Raw genomic sequence first — 22,185 nt, forward strand, 5'->3', positions numbered from 1 at the left:
TAGATTTGTATTTAGCGATTTAGAATACATTTTTTATTATTAATTGTTTTATTTCAGCACATTTTTTGTATAATATAATATTATATTATATCATACATGTTAACATTGTTTGTACAGAGGCCCACATTTATACAATTCAATAACTAAATAAATACATAGATTTAGGCAATTGTACAAACACCTATAGTATAAACCATAATATATATGGGTTTTTTGTTGTTGTTTGCATCCCCATTGATATACATCTGTAAGTAGATGAGGGCCGGTCTGTTATTACATCCAGGAACATCTCCTGGTTAATCAAAATGTCTTATTCCCCTGAGCACGCGTGTCCATCCTGATACTCACACATCCCATAAAAGAAGCTCACTCTGTGTGCTAGGGGTTTGGTTGAAGCAGTTCAAAGTTTGCGGCCCGGTATCTACCTGTTGTGTTCTTTTGATCTGGCATTTTACCACCTGTCTTTATTTCCATTCGGTGATTGCCGGTTCGAACTCTCTTGTCCACCGGTTAATCATTCCTTCAGTACTATCTGTCCGCTTTGGCTTATCTTTCTGTGTGTCACGTTATAACTGGCTGTTATCAATCCGTCTAACTCCACGTGATCTAGGCAAACCTATCAACCTCAGAAGTTTTGAATATTGTTGAGTAGGTGAGATATGACTGCAGGTTTAGTGCAGGTCATGGGGGGGGTGGGGGTGAGGGGTGAGTGGTGTCTGTCAAAGTTAAGGGAGAGATGCCAGGCGGCTGCTTTGCTCAAAAATATCTCACTTTTCTTCACGGATGCTTATTGAGGAAGCTTCAAAAGTTCGAAAGAATGGAAATATTGTATGGGATATAGTTGCTCAGGTATTTTGGTCCTACGATGTCCACTGGTTTTGAGAGTGAATTGGGACAAAGTGACTCCAGTAAAGACTTTGGTAAGTGCTTTGGTGAGTGCCATCGGTTTGCTCTGATAAAAAATGCATGATTAGTCCTTATTTGAAATATTCAACAGACTTGAACAGAATATGAGCAGTCTGAGTCTCGTTGTTTATATACTGGAGCTTATGTGAAAGATTTGAGGAGCACTGGCCTGTTGACCATGTTTTTTCATTTTCCGAATGTGTTTATTACTGGCTTCATCGCCGTCTTGGGCTATTAAGACTTTATTTTATTTTTTAAACGGGGATGCAGTGATTTTTATATCGCGTGCAATGACATAAACAGCACTTTGGGTATTTATTGCGCTGTTTTGTTACAGATAAGCCGGCTGACAAGCGGAGAAGTAGCGGAATGATTTAATGGTCATTTTGTAACAATTAGAAAATTATTATTAGCCCATTAGTAGTATAGCCTTTTATAACAGGAACAAAAATTATAGGCTTTTACATGATGGGAAAATATATACATTTTAATGAAATGCTTGAAATATAAAGGAGATCATGTGTGCGAGATTGACGTAATGGGAATAAGACTAAAACTGGTGATTTTAACCGATGTAACAGTGTGTGTAGATTTGTGGTGATATTCATGCGTATGAATATAAATATTGTGTCTATTTGTGCCAGCTATTTTCGTATTTTGTTGTATCATGTTATATCTAACGGGTTTTTATGATTTTATTATGGTATATTATTGACATCATCATGCACACAACTTTCATTTAGGCAGTGAGCATTAAAACATATTTTATCGACTGATTTCTTACCTCGTTTGTCCCCACAGTATTTGTACAAAATATTATAAATTTGGCCTAAATAAAGTTAACGTTTAAAATATAAAATGACGAAATATTTTTGTTTATAAAATTATTTATAATATGTAAAATAAAACAAATGACAAAAACACTGTAATCTACGTGTGCATTTTAATCTACACAAGGCAAAGCCTATCCTAATTTCTTAAATAAAATAAAAAAATGCTTTCTTTTTTCATTAATTCAACTTTGAAACCCTATAGAGTATTTAAAGTGCACGTTAAGCCACAAATTAGATCGGAAACGAATTTTAAAAGTAAATTTTTAGAGCACATCTTGTGTAATTTTATCTTGCTTTCTATAACCCTCCCTATTCAGTTATATTTTTCCAATACACACAAACACTTTGCCCTCCAGCACATCACCACATACCTCCCGGTGCTCCCGTTTACGGCGCTGCGTGTCTCGCAAATGATGTTCAATTAGTTCAGTTTGTCTGCGTATGCCAGTGGCGCGAGGGAACAGTGAGCGGAGGCGCTGATTCTCGGACTCGATTCTGATTGGACAAACGCGTGACGCCAGCGCAGCGAACGCAGCGCTGATTGGCTGACGCGGTGTCGGTGCGTCGTAAACAAAGCAGCGAGGAGCAGTTTGAACTTCACAGATAGAGCGACAGAGCGCGCGCGGAGGAGGGGCTCACGCGAAGTTCCTGACAGTTCGCGCACTCCGGTTTAAAGACCAGCATCACAATCGCTGCAAAGACCACCCGAATGAACTTGCGCAGCGTATGAACAACTCTTGAGAGAAGGGCAGGCGAACTCAAGCCGTCTTGGAGCTCCGCACACACACACACAGGATTTGTTTCGGACGTTTGGACGGTGTTTTTGAGATCTCTGGCGTTCCTTTCGCGCGCAGGCGGAGCGGCGCGTGTTCATCATCGGCTCAGCAGAGCTGTCATGCTACCTAAAGTCGAGTCAGAATCTCTGGGACTCGCTCGATCGCATGGGGAACAGAGGCATATGCCAGGAAACATGCAAGGTAAGCGTCAGAGTGAATGTGCGCCACGCACTTTCATTCATGCACGTAGTATTAAACCTCTCATTGTCAGATATTTCACACTCATTTCAATTTTATAAACACCGCATGCCACAAATATAACTTCTGTCACTGATATTTGAAGTAGGCCTATCGTTTTAGATGTAAACACACTAGGCTACAAAATGGCAAAACCACACAAAACGTTTAGGATTGCAATAAAATATTAGCGTTTAATTTGACTATTATTGCCCCGCACTTAAATGTAGGTACACTAGGTGGCCGCGTAAAGATAAATTAGGAAACAAAGTGCAATAGCAGAGCATGAATTATTTTGAGCTGTGTGAACTCTTATAAACTCAACATGATCTGCATCACCTGCCAATGAATTTGGTCTTAGCATATACAACAGAAGGGGAAAACGAAACCACAATAATGACTGTGACAGAGCGCAGCTTTATTCCAAACAGAAATCTGCTGCATGCTCCAAAATTGCATAAACTTCACTTTTTAAAATAAAGATTCCAGTCATGATCAAATTGATTTAGAAAACCATTTTTGTAGCCTACTGGAACCTGTCTGAAGAGTCAACAGTAATGAAACTCTTTAGTAGCCTATCCACACAAAAAAACAAACAAAAAAAAAACAACTCTGCGACAAATGGTTACTGATAAGAATGGGTTCTTTTATGATTTTTTTTTAAGAGTATACTTTTACAGTCTTAAAATCTTATTTTATTTTCAGGCGTTGCAGGCAAATAAGTGACAGGAACAGACCGATTGCTGCATTATTATAATCGAGGAATATAATTTAAACTGAAGAGAGAAGTAGCCTGTAGATAAAGCCTTGCACGAGTAATATTCCAGCTATGAGATCTTATGTTCGTGGAATGTTCTTTAGGTTGGTAGATAAAAAAAAATTAATAAAAAAAAATGTATTTTTACATTCAAATAGCCTTTTTGTTGGTCCCTAGCACAAGTCATAAACAATTACCGGCCGTTATGAATAACCTTTTTTTTTTTTTAACAAATCAAGGAACGTGTCAGCTCGGCATTTTTTAGTCACATTAAAAATGTAAATATAGAAAATTATCGACGAACTGAAAAACCTTCAGACTTGATGCTCGTGGAATTATTACCTAAACGTGAGCATTAAAACACACACACACACACACACACACACACACACACACTTGTTGCGTTCAAATATAAAACAGGCTACATTTTGCACAAATAGGCTAATGAACTTATGGAAACATTAGAATAATGAGTAGACCAATAATAAAACAAAAGTCCGTTCATGTTCTATTTTATAGTTTAAGTTTTCATTTTCTTTTCGCAATAGCTTTTAAACGAAGTGGTTCTTTTTCCTGTGGAACAAAAATCCAGTTCGAATGCCTTTTCTTCACTTATGTAGAAGCTCGATGGTTCTATTTAGAACTCTCAGACTGCATCACTTCATCGACATTAATGCTAAAAGATGAGGATGAAATATATATCATTTACAGAGAAAAGAATAGTAAGACGTAAAAATACGAAAGACGCATGACACGGTGTATATATATATTTTTTGCTGGCACACACTACTCGTGTATTTACATGGTTTTGCTTTTCTTCGCCTCGTGGCTAAACGGTCCACTCCAGCGCGAGACAGCAGCCTCTCTCGTGCTCCCACACCAATTTACGAGCCATCATGAATATTAACCAGATCGAAACTGAAGTTGTGCCCCGTGTGTGTCCATCCTCCGCACCCGTCTCGAAGCTTCGGCTATTTCCCAGAGACCCAAACTGCATATACTTCCAGAAAAAAAATCACTCTTAAGGCTAGGATTGTGTACAGCTCACAACTGGTGATTTTTCAACTTTTTATAGACTTGTTTGCAAAACTGCAGGCTACACGTAGAAGGTGTCAGCGAAACAGTTAACATAAAATGTATTCAACACGCTTAAAATAAAGATTGTCCAATAGTCAAGGAAAGAATAGGTCCAATCAGGATCCTTTTCGTTTGGTTGTTCAGACATTCATACAGTTCTTGATGTTTTAGGTTTTTCAGTTGAATGTGTTTTTTTTTCTAAATGAACAGTAAAAAAAGAATAATAATTCTATTCTATTAAATCAGACTGCAAAACCATTTTTTTTAACCACAATAATTAATTACAAAAACATCTAATATGTGTAACTTAGATTCTGTGATGTGAATTGTATCTCATAATTTGATGGTGATTTTCAGCACCCCAGTTTAAAATGATGGACTACTCCTACGACGAAGAATTAGACGAAATGTGTCCTGTGTGTGGAGACAAGGTGTCCGGATATCACTACGGGTTACTGACCTGTGAGAGCTGTAAGGTGCGTAACATCCGCTGTTTTTAACTTCTCAACTCAAGGGTCGTGACCAAAAAATGAATCTCAGGTCCGTCTGAAAAAACGATGCATCTAACTATATAATTATGGACTGTTAGAATAGAAAAGAAATAGCCATATCTGTTTTTAAGAGAAAGAAGAAAATGTTTTCCACACCTTTTATTGTTGACCTCCATAAGGCGTTGCATCCAAGTGGTATTTTGGAGAAAATCAATCTGTCAATTGGCATTATGTGATGTCATCCTTGAAAAGCATATATATAGTTATTCCAGTTGAGAACAACTGATCTTTTTTTTTTTTTAATCAAATCAAATTCTTATGCACTTGTTACTTATTTATTTATTTGTGGAGTTATTTATTAGTGTATAATGGGATGTGGATTTTGTTTAGTGACTGGCTGTGTGTTTAGTAAATGAAGAAATGACTGTTTTTGTCAGTGTCCAATTGAAGTCTAGTGTTGTTTATCTCCGGACACCGTCAGAGGTTTGGGAGTTCAGTCACACATGACAGTTCGTAACCAAATGGACAATTTAGAGAATCCAGAGTCTTTGTCTCTCTCTCTCCCTCTCTCACACACACACACACACACACACTGACTTACATTGTTTTTCCCCCAAAGGGTGTATATGGTGGTGGATTTTCTTCTTTAATTGTTAACAGATCTCTGTAGCACAACTCGAGAAAATGATTCACCGTTTAAAACCGCCTTGTTGAGTTTTGACAGTTTTGACAGTATTTAAATATTCATATTTTAATGTAAACGTTCACTTGAAAAGTTATTTAGAATTCTGTTTTAGGATTTGGATGTGCTATAGGAAACCAGTATTTGCTGTTTCTTACATATTTCCCGTTTCAAATTTGACTTGCTTTAATGATATAGTCTACAGTCAAGGTTAAGCACTTTCTGAACTCCATGTTGCGGCCATGTGTGTGTGTGAGTGTTATTTGAGTTCTGGCCAGTATCGATCCTTTTAGTTTTAAATGGGCCGGTCTCCCTATGGTGTTGATCAAGAATAAGTTAATACCGTTCCTCGTTTGATTCTCTCCTGCCCTGAAAATGAATTCTGAACACTTGCAGGTGGAACCGTGTAATCCTACGGCTGTAAATTATGGATATAATTTATTGGATTTTTTTTCAGTTGGTTTTTTGCTTCTGCCGTATGAATAATCGGATCAGAGAAGTTCAGCGGGGATTTATTTTGCAGAAATTTTGATATTTGTACGACCCTGTTTGGATGTTCAAATGAAATTATAGAGCAAAATTTGCTAAAAGTCAACTTCAGCTTTCAGTCAAAACGACTTCAAATCCAACTTTGTATTTTTTTTTCCAGCTTTGATGGCTCGCACTGCCTCTGGTCATAATTACTTTAAGAGGAGCTCACAGAGACACGCAAAACATGTAGCATTAGTATGTCACAAGATCTTTATATTAGTGAGGATATCAAGGGGGTCACCTAAAGTGATCGACTCTCTAGTCGGCTTCTCCCATTTCTCAGTCTGTTTCTTTCCAGCCTGCGTTTCTGTTTGTTCATGTCAAGTGTGCGTGTGGGTGCACATGTCAGTTTTTGTGTGGGTGTGTGTGTGTGTGTGTTTGTGTTTATCCAAGTGAGCGTCGACTGCTGAGGGAGCGTTTCTCTGCCCGTGGCTCTACTTTTATATGTGTCTACTTGTGTGGCAGTGTGTGTAACACCTCTTTTTTTTCTGTGTGAATGGATACAAGTGTTTTTTTTTTTTTTTTTGGATGTGTGTGTGGGATGTCTGTGGCTGAATAGCACATTAACAAACACTGGAGGTCAAAAGTTTGACATCTTCATTCACCTCACTCTGCAGGGCTTCTTCAAGCGCACGGTGCAGAACAACAAGCGCTACACATGTATAGAGAACCAGAGCTGTCAAATAGACAAGACCCAGCGGAAACGCTGCCCCTACTGTCGCTTCCAGAAGTGCCTCACTGTCGGCATGAAACTGGAGGGTAAGAAGTCTTTTTAGTTCATCTCTCCATTTCTTCCTGTAACTAAACACAGCTTTAGCTCTATAAATAGCAATTCTGTCATCATTTACTCACTTGGTATTATGAGCACTTCCTGTGTCTGTGTGCCTCTTTAAGAAGAATCGCTTTTATTCCCCAATTGTAAGTCGCTTTGGATAAAAGTGTCTGCAAAATGATTAAATCTAAATATATCTGTAAATGAATATCGTTTCAAACCCGTAGGGCTTACTTTTTTTCTGTAGAATACAAAAAGACATGTTTTGAAAAATGTCCACGCTGCTCTTTTCCATACAGTTAAAATTAATTGGGACCACAGCTTTTCGAAAATATGATTTGTACATTAAGTACAGAAACAGATTTAAATATAACTAATTTTTTAATTTTTAGAGCTTGACAGCTTTTGTCTCCATTCACATTCATTGCATGGAAAAGAGCAGCGTGAACATTTTTCAAGACGTCTTTTATTTCCCACAAAAGAAAGTAAGTCAAACAGGTTTGAAACAACACAAAAGCAGCTATCCCTTTAACTACCATCTAAGAATTCTACACGCTTACCACATAATTCTTCCCTCTCCGTCTGTAGATGTACGACTGTTAATTGTTTAACTGCTGGAGGGCAGAATTTCAAGCGGTGTTGTTTTATAGCTAGCTGGCTTTGATTTGCTGCCGCATGCTACCAACAGGATACGAGGCCCTCCAGCGCCCTGTCAGACCCGTCCGAAGAGATAAGCGCTCGCTAATACTCCCCACAGGCTTGTTCTGATAGTTCGCACTCCTAAGGAAAGCTGCAGAGATGGAACATTTTTAACCAAAATGGTGTTTTGAATACAAACCACAGCAGCAAGTTTCATACATATTTAAAACAGAATTACTGCAAAAAAATATATAATTATTAGTGCAAAAGTGTGTAATTTTGTCATAAACTGATAGCAATTGTAAGAGTCTGATGTTGTTTTAATAGTTTTGTAATTGAAAAATAATAACAAAAACAACAATAATCATAATCTTAATAATCAACTTACTAATAATAATGTAAAGCTGGCTTATTATTACAGGGTCCTAGGTTCCAAGTGAGGGACCTGCATTAGTGATGGATCTGCAATTCATCTCTAATGACTTAATTTGATCATAACAATTATATAGAATGCGAATATTAAGAATTGATGAAAATGTAAGATGAAAAAAAAAAACGTTTTACGTTTTTAATAATAGTAATAATAGTATATAGTTTACTTGTTTGTTGGTGGTTCCATGAATTGTAGTGATGGACCTGTCGGAAATAAATGCTTCAGTTTAAATCTTATATCGTGTATTATCAGAAGCTTTCAGCAAACAGATTTGAGCGCAACACTCACCATAATTGAACAAGTAGCAAAACAAAACATCCAAATCAGTGTGACACAGACAAGTGGCCTTCCATGTCTCAATGGAAGCTCTATATTATCAACACAGATAAGGAAAGTTCTGGAAAAAGCACAGTAGAGCATGTTATGTCTTACAGAGGAAGCCTGTAATTATCATCTTTTATATAATTGTGGCTCAGTTACAGATTAAGAGAATCCCATCTCTTTTTTTACCTCTATATACTAAGTATCGAGTTGAAGAAGTGAAAAGGAAGCTACATAGACCAGCCTGTCCATTTATTCATTCCATTTGAGTCCAACGTTATGCACAGCGGAGCATAAAATAGTTTAGATTTGATCAAACGTCTGTTATCCATATTAGGGACCTTGATGAATCTGACAATCTGGCATGGCTCTACTGTGGATATTCAAAACATGCTCCACGCTTTGCATTGCGCACTTTGTCTTTTTTTTGGGGGCTGATATGCATTTGCCGTCTCCCAGCCGCTGGCTGTGGCGCAGGAAAGCTGTCTTATTACTTATGCATAGATATCATAGCTATTCATGTGTGCGCATGGAACGGCACACTTTCAGAGTAGAGCTTCGGCAGACATGATAAACTGTGTGTCTGGAGCCGGCCAGGGGAGGCATTCATATGCCTGTGATAGGACAGGGATTCTCGCCCAAGCAACGCTTAATATTCCTGTATATTAAACACACATAAATCAGACAATAAGCAGCACTCGAATCTGCCCAGACGGGCCCCGTCTACACAGACACAGAACACACACAAACAAACAACATCTATGGACGGCCAATTCAAGTAAGTTAGATCAGGCAACTGCTTTTATCACCAAGGCAATTGCTTTGCGCAAGCCATTTGAGTAACTCACAAATTGGTTTTATAAGTCATGTGCACACACAAGCTACAACTATACAGAAAAGACACACAGTTTACTTGAAAAAAGGGCTGTGTATTTGGAATAGAATACTAGTCTACTACATACTGAATGTTAAACAATAAATACTGTATGCTAGCTACTATTTAATGCATACTATATACTGACAAATTAGGTGTAGTTTAGTAGTATGCTATTCTACTGTATATATTAGAGAAAATGCACAAACAAACCAAATGTAGCAGGTGATTTTATGCATACAGAAAATGTAGTTACTGTATTACAATACAACAGTACTGCAATTAGTATGGTAATACAACATTGCAAACATAGCCAGAAATGCACAGGTCACTCTATGCATTCTGAAAATTTGCATACTGTGTGCATAGTATGTATACTATATATTGCAACAATTGTACTAGTATGGTAGTATGAAATTTCAAGCAGACCCAGAAACACACGAAAAGTCATGCTATGCATACCGAAAATTTGCCAGAAATGCACACTCAAAACTCCTTGTCTTATGCCATAAAATCAGTATGACATGCATGTAAATAACCTTGTTTAATTAGACTCAGTGAGAAAAAAAAATCTTATCAGAAGACAAAAAGAAAGAGGGGGATGGTGTCAGACAGAGTGTGTAAGCTTGTATGCGCACGGATGGGGGCATGCATTCATGATCTGAGTCGCAGGTCTAATTGTGATTTCCCATAAGGGCCGACGATTAGTTTCCAGCTCATTAATTACCCTGTTGCTCAGGAATCATTAATAGTTAAACTTACCGCAGTTTTTCTGATTGGATACTTTTTTATGAACCACATTAAGACCAAAAACCCACACACAAAAAGTCAAATAAATAAAATAAAATAATTTAATTAATAAATCCCCCACTAAGTTTCTCGGATGTTATGAGAGCTATCAGCGGGATCGCAGTGGTAACACTTTGCCTTTCTCTTGCCGGATCAATCAGATCACACATGTAGTGACAACCACACACACACAAACACTCACCGCTGTGACGAGGACCATTAAAATCACTCCCAAGGCAGATGTGGGACCAAGGCTTTTCTTTTAATTGTTTTATTTTTTAAGATCTACCGTTCGTAAGATATTAGGGCTTAACGAATGGGGGTCAAGTCGAAAACACGTCTGTGAACGCAAGCTCTCTGCATATGCTGCTGTGTGTTTAACGCGCTGCTGGAACCTCCAGCCATCCACCTGCCGACAACGTGAAGCATAAAAGAGAAATAATTAAGCATAAATAATTAACATGGGACCCAGCAGACGAAAGTGGAGTCTACTGCCCTGTGGCAGGGATCAGAGTTGCTTCCAGGCAATGGCGCTCTCTTCATTTATTTGCCATAATGATGATCTCGCCTGCTTGACTTCATCTTGCTTCAGTTTAATATTGAATCATTAGCATCATTTCTCTCTCGATTGTGACCTCTGGCTCGATTACGCTGAGTCCGCTCTAGGTCTGGCTTTGAAAAAACATGTCACTTGGGTCGCAGCACAAACTAAGTGAAATTCACACATGAAAATTACACTGATTGCCTGTAGCAAATAAATAACTAGGCTATGAAATTGTGTGGTCAGTTTAAAGGCTTCTCTGTTGTGGTACAAATCAATTAAATCTGTGTACAAAACTACAAAAATGATGTAAGTCTATTGATGTAAAAATTCTTGTGGTTTTCTATACTTAAAGTAACTATAAGTAGTTTGCCAGTAACTCCCTTGAAATGTGTAAACACTCTGGTGCTTTCAAAAAAATCAGTTTGTTTAAGAAACGTGACCAGACTGACGTACTAATGCCTCAACCAATTGTTTGAGTTGGGGGCGGGGCTAGCTGTTTGATAAGGCCAATGACAGAACTGTCGTAAAACACTGGCAGAATTGAAGAATTCTCTCTCTCTCTTTCTCTATCTCTCTCTCTTTCTATTTCTTTCAAAATGAAGTTTCTCTTGATACAACTGAATTTAAAGATAGAAATGCAGTTAATAGTTATTTACATTTCTTTGAATTTAAATTCATTCTAATTCTGCTTCTTTAAATTCAAATTTGAATTCCAATTCTGCATCCTGTTTACTACCTAAATTCAAACTGAACTGAAATACAGGAATAGAATGTGGTTTTAAATGACTTTCCCAACACAATTCTGAATATCGCACAACCTGCAATGGAACCACTCATTACACTAGTGGCACAGAAATTACACATTTAATCTTTTATTTAATCTTTTTTCCTAAAAAGGCAGTTCTGTGATTTCCTAATGAACTGATCCCTGACTCATTTTGTGTTTTGTGCTTCTATAAGCTGTGAGGGCCGATCGAATGAGAGGAGGTCGCAACAAGTTTGGCCCCATGTACAAACGAGACCGGGCACTCAAGCAACAGAAAAAAGCCTTGATCCGGGCCAATGGACTCAAAATGGAAGCCATGACACAAGCCATGCAAATCGTCCCAGCAGACCTCACCATTACCTCTGCCATTCAGAACATCCATTCGGCCTCCAAGGGGCTTCCACTGAGTCACCACCATCATCACCACCATCACCACCACCACAGCTCCTCCAGCGCAGGGCTTCCACCTGCAGACTTTGACCGCAGTCCCTTCGTCACCTCGCCAGTTAGCATGGCCATGCCGCCGCACGCCGGAGGACTGCAGGGTTACCCGGCGTACGGCCACTTTCAGAGCCGCACCATCAAGTCAGAGTATCCCGACCCCTACACAAGCTCGCCGGAGTCCCTAATGGGCTACCCGTACGTAGAAGCCTACGCAGGTGGATCGCCGCCCACCTTCCCTCACCTGGTGGTGGAGCTGCTCAAGTGCGAGCCGGACGAGCCCCAGGTGCAAGCGAAGATCCTAGCTTACCTCCAGCAGGAGCAGGCCAGCCGAGGCAAGCACGAGAAGCTCAACACTTTTGGCCTCATGTGCAAGATGGCCGACCAGACACTGTTCTCCATTGTAGAATGGGCCAGGAGCAGCATCTTCTTCAGGGAACTGAAGGTACGTGATACTTTCATTGGTTTGGTGTTGGCTATTCGAAAATGTCAAGTGATCTGAAAGCATTTTACATTGCATTGGGAATCAGCATGGACGTCTGTTTGCCTACAATCCAGTATACTTCTCTGAAAATAGCATCAAATAAAGCAAAACATTAATGTTTTCCAGCATACTTAATACTACGGTACACTAGTTGAACTTTCATTATGAATGGGACAAATGTTGTCATTTGATTGGACAACTAATTAGTTCATAGTTTTACATAAATAATAGTCTCAGGCCTGTTAGTCACGACTTTTTGGGATGGCCTGAAAAATACATTATGTATTTGTTGAGTATTTCAAATGATGTATTGACACAGTGATCTATAATTGACAGTTTATTACACCAGCCGCAGAGGCCAGTCAGATGTCGTTTATTTTTTATTTTCGGTTGTTTTAACAGTTTTTTTTTTTTTCACGCACATCTGTCTGACTGAAATATTGATGGGATTGAGAAGACTGTGAGGGTTTTAGTAACTCGTGCATGTCTGCCTCCGTGAAAGATTTTGGTCGTGAGCATTGCTGTATTTTACCTGCCCGTGACATGTTTTGATATGCCACTGAGAAATCTGACAGCACACAATTCAAATCATTCATTTTGTGCTCTGAGAGCTGCAGGCGCCTTATTGTTTTCCTCTCATCATTTTCAATAGCTCATGAAATGTACTAGAATTCATTTATACTGAGGATCGACCTACAGTATATCTGAAATGTATAGTGGATTCTGACGCTGTTGTGATATTGTCATAATTATTTATTCTGGAAATCTCACTTTCGGATTATTGGAGGGAACATCCGCTTGAAATGTTTTGATATCTGGACATTCAGCCAAAGTAAAGTGTCACTGACGTCTGTGACTCCATTAGCACCTCTTGGGATTTTACAGTAATTGTTGATGGCTAAAAGAAAAAAATATAAGTAGCAAATCATACATTTTTTTGTTATAGAACAATCGGTTTTTGCTGTTTTCACACGGTCAAATTAATATCTTCTATATCCACCATTTTTTACTTTACATGTTTCTTTATAACACATTTATATGCAAATGTTTTTTTTGTTTTTTTCAAAACATATTTTGCTGGTCAAACAGGAACTTAAATTCTGTTTTCATGCCTTTGTTATAAAGCTGAATGTTAAGCTCTACCCTGTGCTCTTAGGTATAGAGCTTTGTTATCCGTTCTCAGACTCTTTGGCTCAAGCATTGTATTCCCACTTTAGCGTGGATTAGCATTTGTGTATGGCTAATTGCTGTCTGTATCATTTACCTTTCATTGTGTTTGCACTTCACCTTTTGCTGCGGTGGAGTAGCTTCCCCTTGATGTTATGACTATTTTTTCGCCCCGGCTAATTGTTGTACACAAAAGCTGTTAAAAGAGACAAGGGCGTAGCTGTCAAATTTGACATTAGTAGTCGTAGTTTGGCAGTGAAGTTGTAACTAGCGCAGCTATCATGTGCCCTCGCTAAATCATACGCTGGAGTGTTAATGAAAAAAACACACACACAAAAAAAGGTAGCACTAGAAAATCTGACCCCACTCCTGACTCTAATTAGTGAACACTTGTATGGCTTTGTTACCCACGGAGCTTTGTGATGCTGATGGAGGTTTTTCCCACATAATGTTGCGTTTTTAACAAGCTTCATATATCAAGAGCTCAAATAATACAGGGACATCAAAACAAGAGCTATATATTCAGGTTTAATGGCACTGAAATGCAGTAAATGGATGCTGTGAAAAGCCTTCCCTCACATTTATTCATATTTCCTTTTTTTTTATATATATATTTCCTAGAATTTAGTGAGTCATCCATTTCTCAGAAGGTGCTCTGGATCAACATGCTAATAATTGAAATCAACATTTCATTATCGATGCTACGCTAGCAGTTTAGTATGTTTATACATCGGCACCTGTGTAAACAACCACTGCTAGCATATGCTAGCTAACACAACTGCTCGAAGAGAGCTCAAAAATGTAAAGTATGTAACCGAAACGACCTCAGACATCAATAAAAAATGCTTTATCTACTAGATGAACACAAAAAAAGGTGATTTGCAAATATTCTGCGAGCGAGCTAATAACAAAACGGTGGGTAGCATAATAAACACAGGAAATACAAGTGAATATAAGGCTTGTCTGGGAGGGTGGTGAGTCGGCTATAAATATAACTACATTTACAGCGCTATTATTAGCCTCGTAAGAACAAAAGAATTTCTCTCGTAATAGAGCTGGGTGCGAAACGTCTGCCAAGTGTTTAAAGATTTAGTTTCCATAAGTTGGACTTCGGTTACAGCTCTCATAAATATCTGGTCATGATGGGATCTCTGAAGAGAGCTCACTATTGTGTTCAGAAACACGAAAAAAAAACCAAGAGGAACTTTCCAATGGCCATTTCTTACACTTGGGCGACAGTAAAGCTGTAAAATTTGGGAAAAGAGGGAGAGGTGAAAAATTAGCAACAACCGACTACAGACATGAGATATATTTGGCTGCAAAAAAGGAGACCTTTTAATTTTATAAAGAATGATATATAAAATATTAGTACGATAGTGTAAATCATAGTACTCTTCAGAGGCACAAACCGAGCAAATAGTATGCATTGTAGTACAGTTGATGATATTTATATGCCCAAAATATAAGAAGAAATTTTGATAGCTTGTAATGTAGATTTTCATAACGGTATATCAGACTACTTAAATGGAACATCAGTATCATTCTGTATATTATCTACCAATAATATGTCTTGGTAAGATGATATTTAAATGCTTTGTTTAATGACGGATAAATGTCCCTTAAAAGCCTAATGATCATATTTGAAACTCACATTTTAACATGGTTTTTCTAAAGAAATGATGTATGGGTACGCTTCAATCCATTAACAAGTGTTATTAACAAGTGCATTACAAGTATTAATTTTAAAATATTACAAACAATATAAAAATTATTCTTATGTTTACTTGATAAAAAATCTGTAAAGATTTCACAGAAAAAGACACATGAATCATAAATTGAAGGAATATGCTTTTACAATTATATTAAAAGGCCTTTAAAAGACTTGCTTAAAAAGCAATCAGTAGGATTTTTTATTAGCTTTGATAATCAGAGACCCTTGGAATTTACAAATTAAAAATGGATACGATTATAGGGTTAATTAATAAAATGGTCAAAATTGCTATTGTAGACCCCCAGATTGCTGGCTAATAAAAAAAAAATCTCACACAGAAGCTTAATTAATTATGTTGTTAATTAAGAAACCTTACAAATTTGTTTATCAAATATAATAAATCAGCCTTTATAGAGTTAAGGTACAAAATGGCTTGTAATCTATGCCAAAACTGCTATTGTAGCCACACAAATAGCTAGACAATAAAACTATTGTGCAGAAGCTAATTTAATTATGTTGACAATTTAGACACCATAGAAATTTGTAACTCAAATATGATACATTAGACTTCATAGGGTTAATAAACAAAAAGACTTGTAAAACTACATCAAAATGGCTATTGTAGCTTCAAAGTTAGCTGACTAATAATAAAAAGTTGAACAGAAGCTAAATTAATTATGTTGATAATTTAAAAGCCTTAGAAATGTGTGTACTAAATATGATACACTAGACTTTATAGGGTTAATGAATGAAATCGCCTGTTCAACTAAATCAGATTCACTATTTTATCCTCCCAGTTTGCTTGCTAGTGAAAACAATGTTGTACAGAAGCTAGCTAGTTATTAATTGCATGTTATACAAATGCTTGGGGTATGCATCATCGCGTGTTTGAAGGTGCGTGCCAGCCGCGTCCCTGTCGTCTGGCTGGTTTTTCATGCTAAGGGTGGGAGTCATGTTTAGCGGGTGGGGGGGAAACAGATGCAAGCTTCCCAGTGTTTGCATTGACAATATGAGCTGGTATGAGGCCTGTGTGCGTGCTTGTCCTCCCCTGGCTCTGTCGTTAGCTGCCCGGCCCATAACGTGGAGAGTGATTCGCATCCATAGAGAGATCACCCTTTCATTGTGGATGGCGGGCTATTGTTTAACGGATAGGATGCGTGCGCTTCTTTTTTTTCCTCACCACACAATGGCATTAAAACACACAGATTCACCACAGGGTTAATCGTTCTAGTGAGGATTCCTGCATCTTTTCTGTCCCCGACACAATGTACTTGGGTAAACTTAATCACCGCTGATATTGTGCCACAAATGTACTGTCTTAAATGTAGTCCTCCGAGCTGATAAAAGTCATCCGTGCGAAGCTTACAATACCCTGACTTGTGGCGCCAATATTTATTTTTATTCTTTCACGGCTGCTCGGGGACTGTTAGCCATTTTTTTTCGCTCTCTCCCTCGTTTCTCTCTCTCTCTTTTTCGACAGTGAAATGAATGACAATACCAGGTCTGCCATTAAGTAAAGCAGCAGTGTATTAGGGCCTTGTTCTCCAACCTGCACCCAGCCGTGAGACTCGTGCTTATTGAAAAAGCAGATGCGAGGAAAGAGAGGACCGGGTCTGTGGCTGCCCATCACTTCCTGTGGCACGTTCAGTGTTACAGAGTCTAGATGGTCACCATTCATTCATGCTAGTGTCTGGCTGGGAATTTTTAAAAAGTATTTAATTATGCAATGTATATTTTTTTTTATTTAAACTCTGAGCTTCTAAACTTCATAGTAAAACCTATTTACATATAATTATTTTTCCAGGTATTTAATGCTTTCAGAAATTCCCATACTATGTTTAATACTATATTATGTAGAAATAGTAAGAGTGGTTACTTAAGACAATTAAGTCAATGGACAAGCCTGAATGAATTTCACTGGATTAAATGAAATAAAATATAACAAAACAAAACAAGTGGCATCTGCATACAGAAAGTTTTATATTTATTTTTCACATAAGTTTCCTTATGTAAAGTATGTTTTGCATGAGAAGTGTTTGCAGTCTTTTTCTTTAAATAAATGCAACTTGGTTTGATTTTTTTTTCAATAACGTTCCTGCATATATTTTATTTTACACTAACGTTGAAAAGTTTGAGGTTAGTAATTTTTAAATGAATACCTTTATTCAGTAAAGATGTGTTAAATTACTCTTATAAAAAAAAAAAAAAAGTACAGTAAATACTTCAAATAAATGCCATTCTTGTAAACTTTCTACTCATCAGAGAATCACGTAAAAAAAAAAAAAAACTTCATAAGTTTCCATTAAAATGAGCAGCAATATCAGCATTGATAATAATAAGAAATGTTTTTTGAGCACCAAATCAGCATATTCTACTGATCATGTGACACTAAAGACTTGAGTTATGATGCTGAAAATTCAGCTTTGACATCACAGAAATAAATTACATTTCGAAACATAATCAAATAGAAAACCGTTATTTTAAATTTTAATAATATTTAACAATATTACAGTTTTTACTGTATTTTTGATCAAATAAATAACACCTTGGTGAAAATAAGTGACTTTTAAAACATGTAATGTAAGTGTAATACCTTTTGAGACTATTACATATTAATATATTATGCTGTGTTCATTTCAGATCGACTTGGAGAGGAATACTTTCACCCTCCGTTAATATTTTTATGCTACACATCGTTTTTCGTCATTCTGTTCCGTTTTTGTTAATCCGCCAATCCAATTTCAGAGGTTTATGTCAGAGACTGTAATTTCCGTGGCCGTCGTATCTGCAGAAATTAATAAGGCGTTGCGGTCGCGATCTGTGAACTTGTGCACGATTTATAACACCTCGACCCCAGCTTCAACTCCACATATACAACCCAGACGGGCCGCAGCGCCTCCTGCCCTCCCCGTGACTCACAGACGTCCTGAGGTCAAGCCAGCGTGCATCCTGACAAACAGCTCGCTTGTGAGCGGAGATTTGTAAGCGTGTCCCTGATCCGCCGAATTTGAATTATTCCGCCTGCAGTCGCTTTACGTTGGCGTGTGGCATGGGGGGTTATTGTCACGAGGGGAAAGGGGGGCCGAATGAGCCCCAGAAGCGACACCAAGGGCAGGGGTGCGTGGTGAAGGACAGGGGGGGAAACAGGTGGGAGGTTAATGGCCCCTGGACCGGATCCACCAGCAGCTCAGACTTGATATATGGGCTTTGGGCCTGGTGCAGGCATAGGCTTTCAAAGATATATTATCTCATTTGAGACGCAGTGTTCTCATCCCTGCATTTGTCCACTGATAGATGATATCCACTGGCTGGGCAGCAGCCACAATTGGAGATAGCTTGTGAGTTTTCATAAGGCCTGCTCCTGTACATATTTTCTCTCTTAATATTCTCCCATCACTCCGCTCGGCCTTTTTGGCAGGCTGTTTTTTCCCCGCTATTTCAGTGGTAACAATATCTGTTTGATCAGAAGAGATGGGCAGCAGGAGACGTCCACAAAGGCCCTTTTTTCATTCATAAATAATGCACAATTGGACAAAAACTCCATGTCTTGTCATGAATTCTGGAAGAATGCGGTGTTTTGGCACTTCATAAATATTGCAGCGCTGAAGTTCAACTTTTTGCCCCCCGAAGATACCAGGAAAATTAAATTCAAGGTGGATCACGGGAAGGTGGACGAGGAAAGTTGAATGTAAACATTAATTTATACACAGTCATGACTGATATTAAATCATTAAAACGATTAGAAGCTTATTATTTGAGTCCATCAGTCAATAGTCTCACAGTTGTCTGATTCACTTTGGCAGCAGATTCTGGACAGGAACCGTCTACGTGGACAGGAAGAGACAATCTGACTGACATTTGAAGTAGCCAATCACTTATGAAGCCCATTTCTGCCTCATTAAAGTATAAAAAGCTAATTGTGGGTTTATATCTAGCAAATTTCACAATTGTAACTTCATGTTTTTTAAAACTTTAAAAAACATGTATTACTCCTTTTTTTATTTATTAATTTGAAGCAAAAAAACAGACAAATGTAAAGAAAATAGAATCTGGAGTTAGTGATCATTTCAAACAAACAACTAAATAATTAAACACAATAATATTTTTTTTTTTTGGGGGGGGGGGGGGGGGGTGTCAGTTTGGTGTCAGTAAGAAAAAAAATGTTTTATTCAATAAGGATCCATTATGAATGAAAAGAGACTTTTTATTTATTATTTTAACAAAAACTGACCTGAAAAATCTAAAAGAAGTATTCAGAAATACTGATTATTTCTCAGAAATCTCAGAAAAACTGAGAAAAAAAATACTGTTTCACTTGATTTACAATGTTACAGAAAATTCAAATAAATACAGTTCTTTCAGTTTTTAAGGATTTAAGGAAATCCATTAATTATTTACATTTAAACATACTAAAATAGAACAGTTATTTTAAATGCCAATAATATTTCGTAATATTACTTTTTTAACTGTATTTTTAATCAAGAGACTCCAAAATTGTAAATGTTTTAATGACTTAAAAATGGTGTAAAACAAAAATATTTATGTTGTGTCAAGATTTCTCGCCAATTTTTCCTAGTTTTTCTTCAGAAGTGCTCATTATAGCAGCCTGGTAGCTTGTAAACAGGACTCTGTTTCCTGGAGGACTGATAAATGTGCATCCTGACTCCCTAAAGCTGCGTATAAGTCAGCCAACCAGATCGCAGCTCTTAAAACACGGCATCCACAGCTCTCTTTCACGGGGCATTGCATACAGAGCTTCCTATATGGCAGCTGAGGTCAGCTCCACTCTCTTTCTCCCTGAAAAATGCGTCCTGCACCCTCAAGGCCTAACCGGGCGAAGGAAGGAAGTGTGTACACTTGTTAAAAGGAGAGATTTAGGGTCTGAACTCCCCTCAGGGCCTGTGGGAGACTCCAGGGAGGGGTTTGGAGCGGACGGAGAAAAGTCTGTTCATCCACTTGTTGCTTTGATGAGGGATAAAAGCCTGTCATGAACTTCTAGGTCCTGCCCAGAAGCTGATGGACTCGTACCGCTGCTTCCAGTCCTTTTGTTGCACTCGGCAATGGGGTAAAAAGACAGAAATATGTTTAACGTGGCTTCGGCATTTGTAAGCACTTAGTACTCCGGAAAGTGACAAATGTTTGATATTATCTTGTGGCGATTAAGGTAAAAGCCTTTTTTATTGGCCGCACTGGATGCTCGTTAAAACTAGGATTTAGAGTGAAGCCCCAAAACACCCGGATCAGACTGAGTCGACGGCTGATTTAAGCTAACAAATCACCTCGATCTACATTTTCACCCCTTATGTACAAGTCCAAAAGTAAAAACGGCTGCGCATTTGCCCTCATAACCAAAAATAGTTGCTTTATACCAAAATAGCGCCTTGTACAATATATATATATATATATATATATATATATATATATATATATATATATATATATATATATATATATAATAGTTAATCCAAATGCATGCAAAACATACATACAAATGCATTGATACTTAAATATTTAGAATATTTTAGTATATTTTAAATGGTTGTACATACATATGTACACATACACACAAAATATTTTCTATTACTTTTTTAGAGGTTTTTTCGTGTACCTCACACTTGTAAATTAAATTTGCACAGCAGCTGTAGTTTTGCACCTGTTTGCCGTAATGGGTTTGAAACAAATCCATAAAAAGCCAGCGCCAACTGAGAGTCTAAAACTTTTCATGTGCACATTACAAAACAGCATTTGTTTAATTCGCCCAGATCTACTGTTGTCCTGTCCTTCAGTGTTTAATTAACTTGTAGTAATTAGTGCAGGCATGAGGTTTCTAGTATCCGATCTCAGCCTCGCTCTATCAGCAGTTGTCTATGACCTCTATTTTCACGTCTTATTTACTACGGTTTATTCCGGGCGCGCTGAAAGGTCCCTAAGACAATAGATAAGGACCGTGGTCAGAAAGACGGGTGCAGGCTAGGCTTACACTTATATTTAACTGGACTGTGTGAATGGATTTGCTCCTGATGAACGGCATGTGTGATTCAGCTGGAGAACGTTAGATGCAGTTGCGAAGAAATGTTCACGAAGGCGTCAGAAAAAGACAAAGCCACCTGTTCATTAAACGGCTTATATTTTTTATTTCTGCCTCACAGCGTAGGTTCGACTGGCATCGTCCTGGCACTTTTAAACGTTTCCAAACACATTACATCAATGCGCGTAACTTTCAGAATGTTTTTCGTAATTACATTCTTTCTTTATCCTGACCCCCTGACGAAGATGAAAAAAAGCTTTCACCATTTCTGAACTACGGGAGAGGAAAATATTTCAAATTCGCACCAGGCCAACACTCAAGTAACTGACATGTTGACAGCGGTTTTAAAACTAGAGCGCATTACGTTACAATGGTGCAAGGCCAAAAATGGCACTATATGGACGTAATAGTTAAGGCAGTAATGTTGATCTCAGACCGTGTATGCAGGCCTTTGAGTTCTGTCTGTTTCTGTTTGTAAGGCTCAGTGAAGGAGGGTGGTCTACAGTGGCACGTGTCTGACACTTTATTTAAAATATAAACTTTATTTAAAATAGAACTTTGGCACGAGACCCATCTAGTGTTATCCAGTTTACTCTTTGTTAGGCTTAACCAAAGTGTGTCACTCATTACAAAGGTTTTGGCTCAAAATCAAGTCATAATAATTATTAAAATAAAAAATAATTTATATACTATGGTATTGATGAAATGTAATTTATATATATATATATATATATATATATATATATATATATATATATATATATATATTAAATCAAAATAATAATGTAACAATTACAAAATAAATTATTTTAGTATAATTATAGTAAATTAGTATTATAGTGAAATTATAAAAATAATAATATATTGTCTTATTGTTTGAATATATAAAATAAAAACACACACATATTTGCACAAATACATTCTTT

The 22,185-nt window shown here is 37.5% G+C and overlaps 1 protein-coding gene across 3 annotated transcripts in view; it reads left to right on the forward strand.

Annotated features, from left to right (window-relative positions):
- The first annotated feature begins 696 nt into the window (after nt 1–696).
- nr5a2 (nuclear receptor subfamily 5, group A, member 2) overlaps nt 697–22,185 on the forward strand; it is a 48,253-nt gene continuing 26,764 nt past the window's right edge. The window contains exons 1-4 of one of the 3 annotated variants that reach the window (XM_026236051.1): nt 697–920; nt 4,944–5,062; nt 6,908–7,049; nt 11,623–12,314. In XM_026236051.1, the coding sequence (XP_026091836.1) occupies nt 866–920; nt 4,944–5,062; nt 6,908–7,049; nt 11,623–12,314 (1,008 nt within the window). In that variant the 5' untranslated portion in view covers nt 697–865. Of the gene's footprint in view, nt 933–2,634; nt 2,717–4,943; nt 5,063–6,907; nt 7,050–11,622; nt 12,315–22,185 lie in introns of those variants that run through there. The other 2 variants (XM_026236050.1, XM_026236049.1) reach the window with 2 other exon arrangements.

The sequence above is a fragment of the Carassius auratus genome, chromosome 47, assembly GCF_003368295.1.
Source record: "Carassius auratus strain Wakin chromosome 47, ASM336829v1, whole genome shotgun sequence".
Lineage (NCBI taxonomy): Eukaryota > Metazoa > Chordata > Actinopteri > Cypriniformes > Cyprinidae > Carassius > Carassius auratus.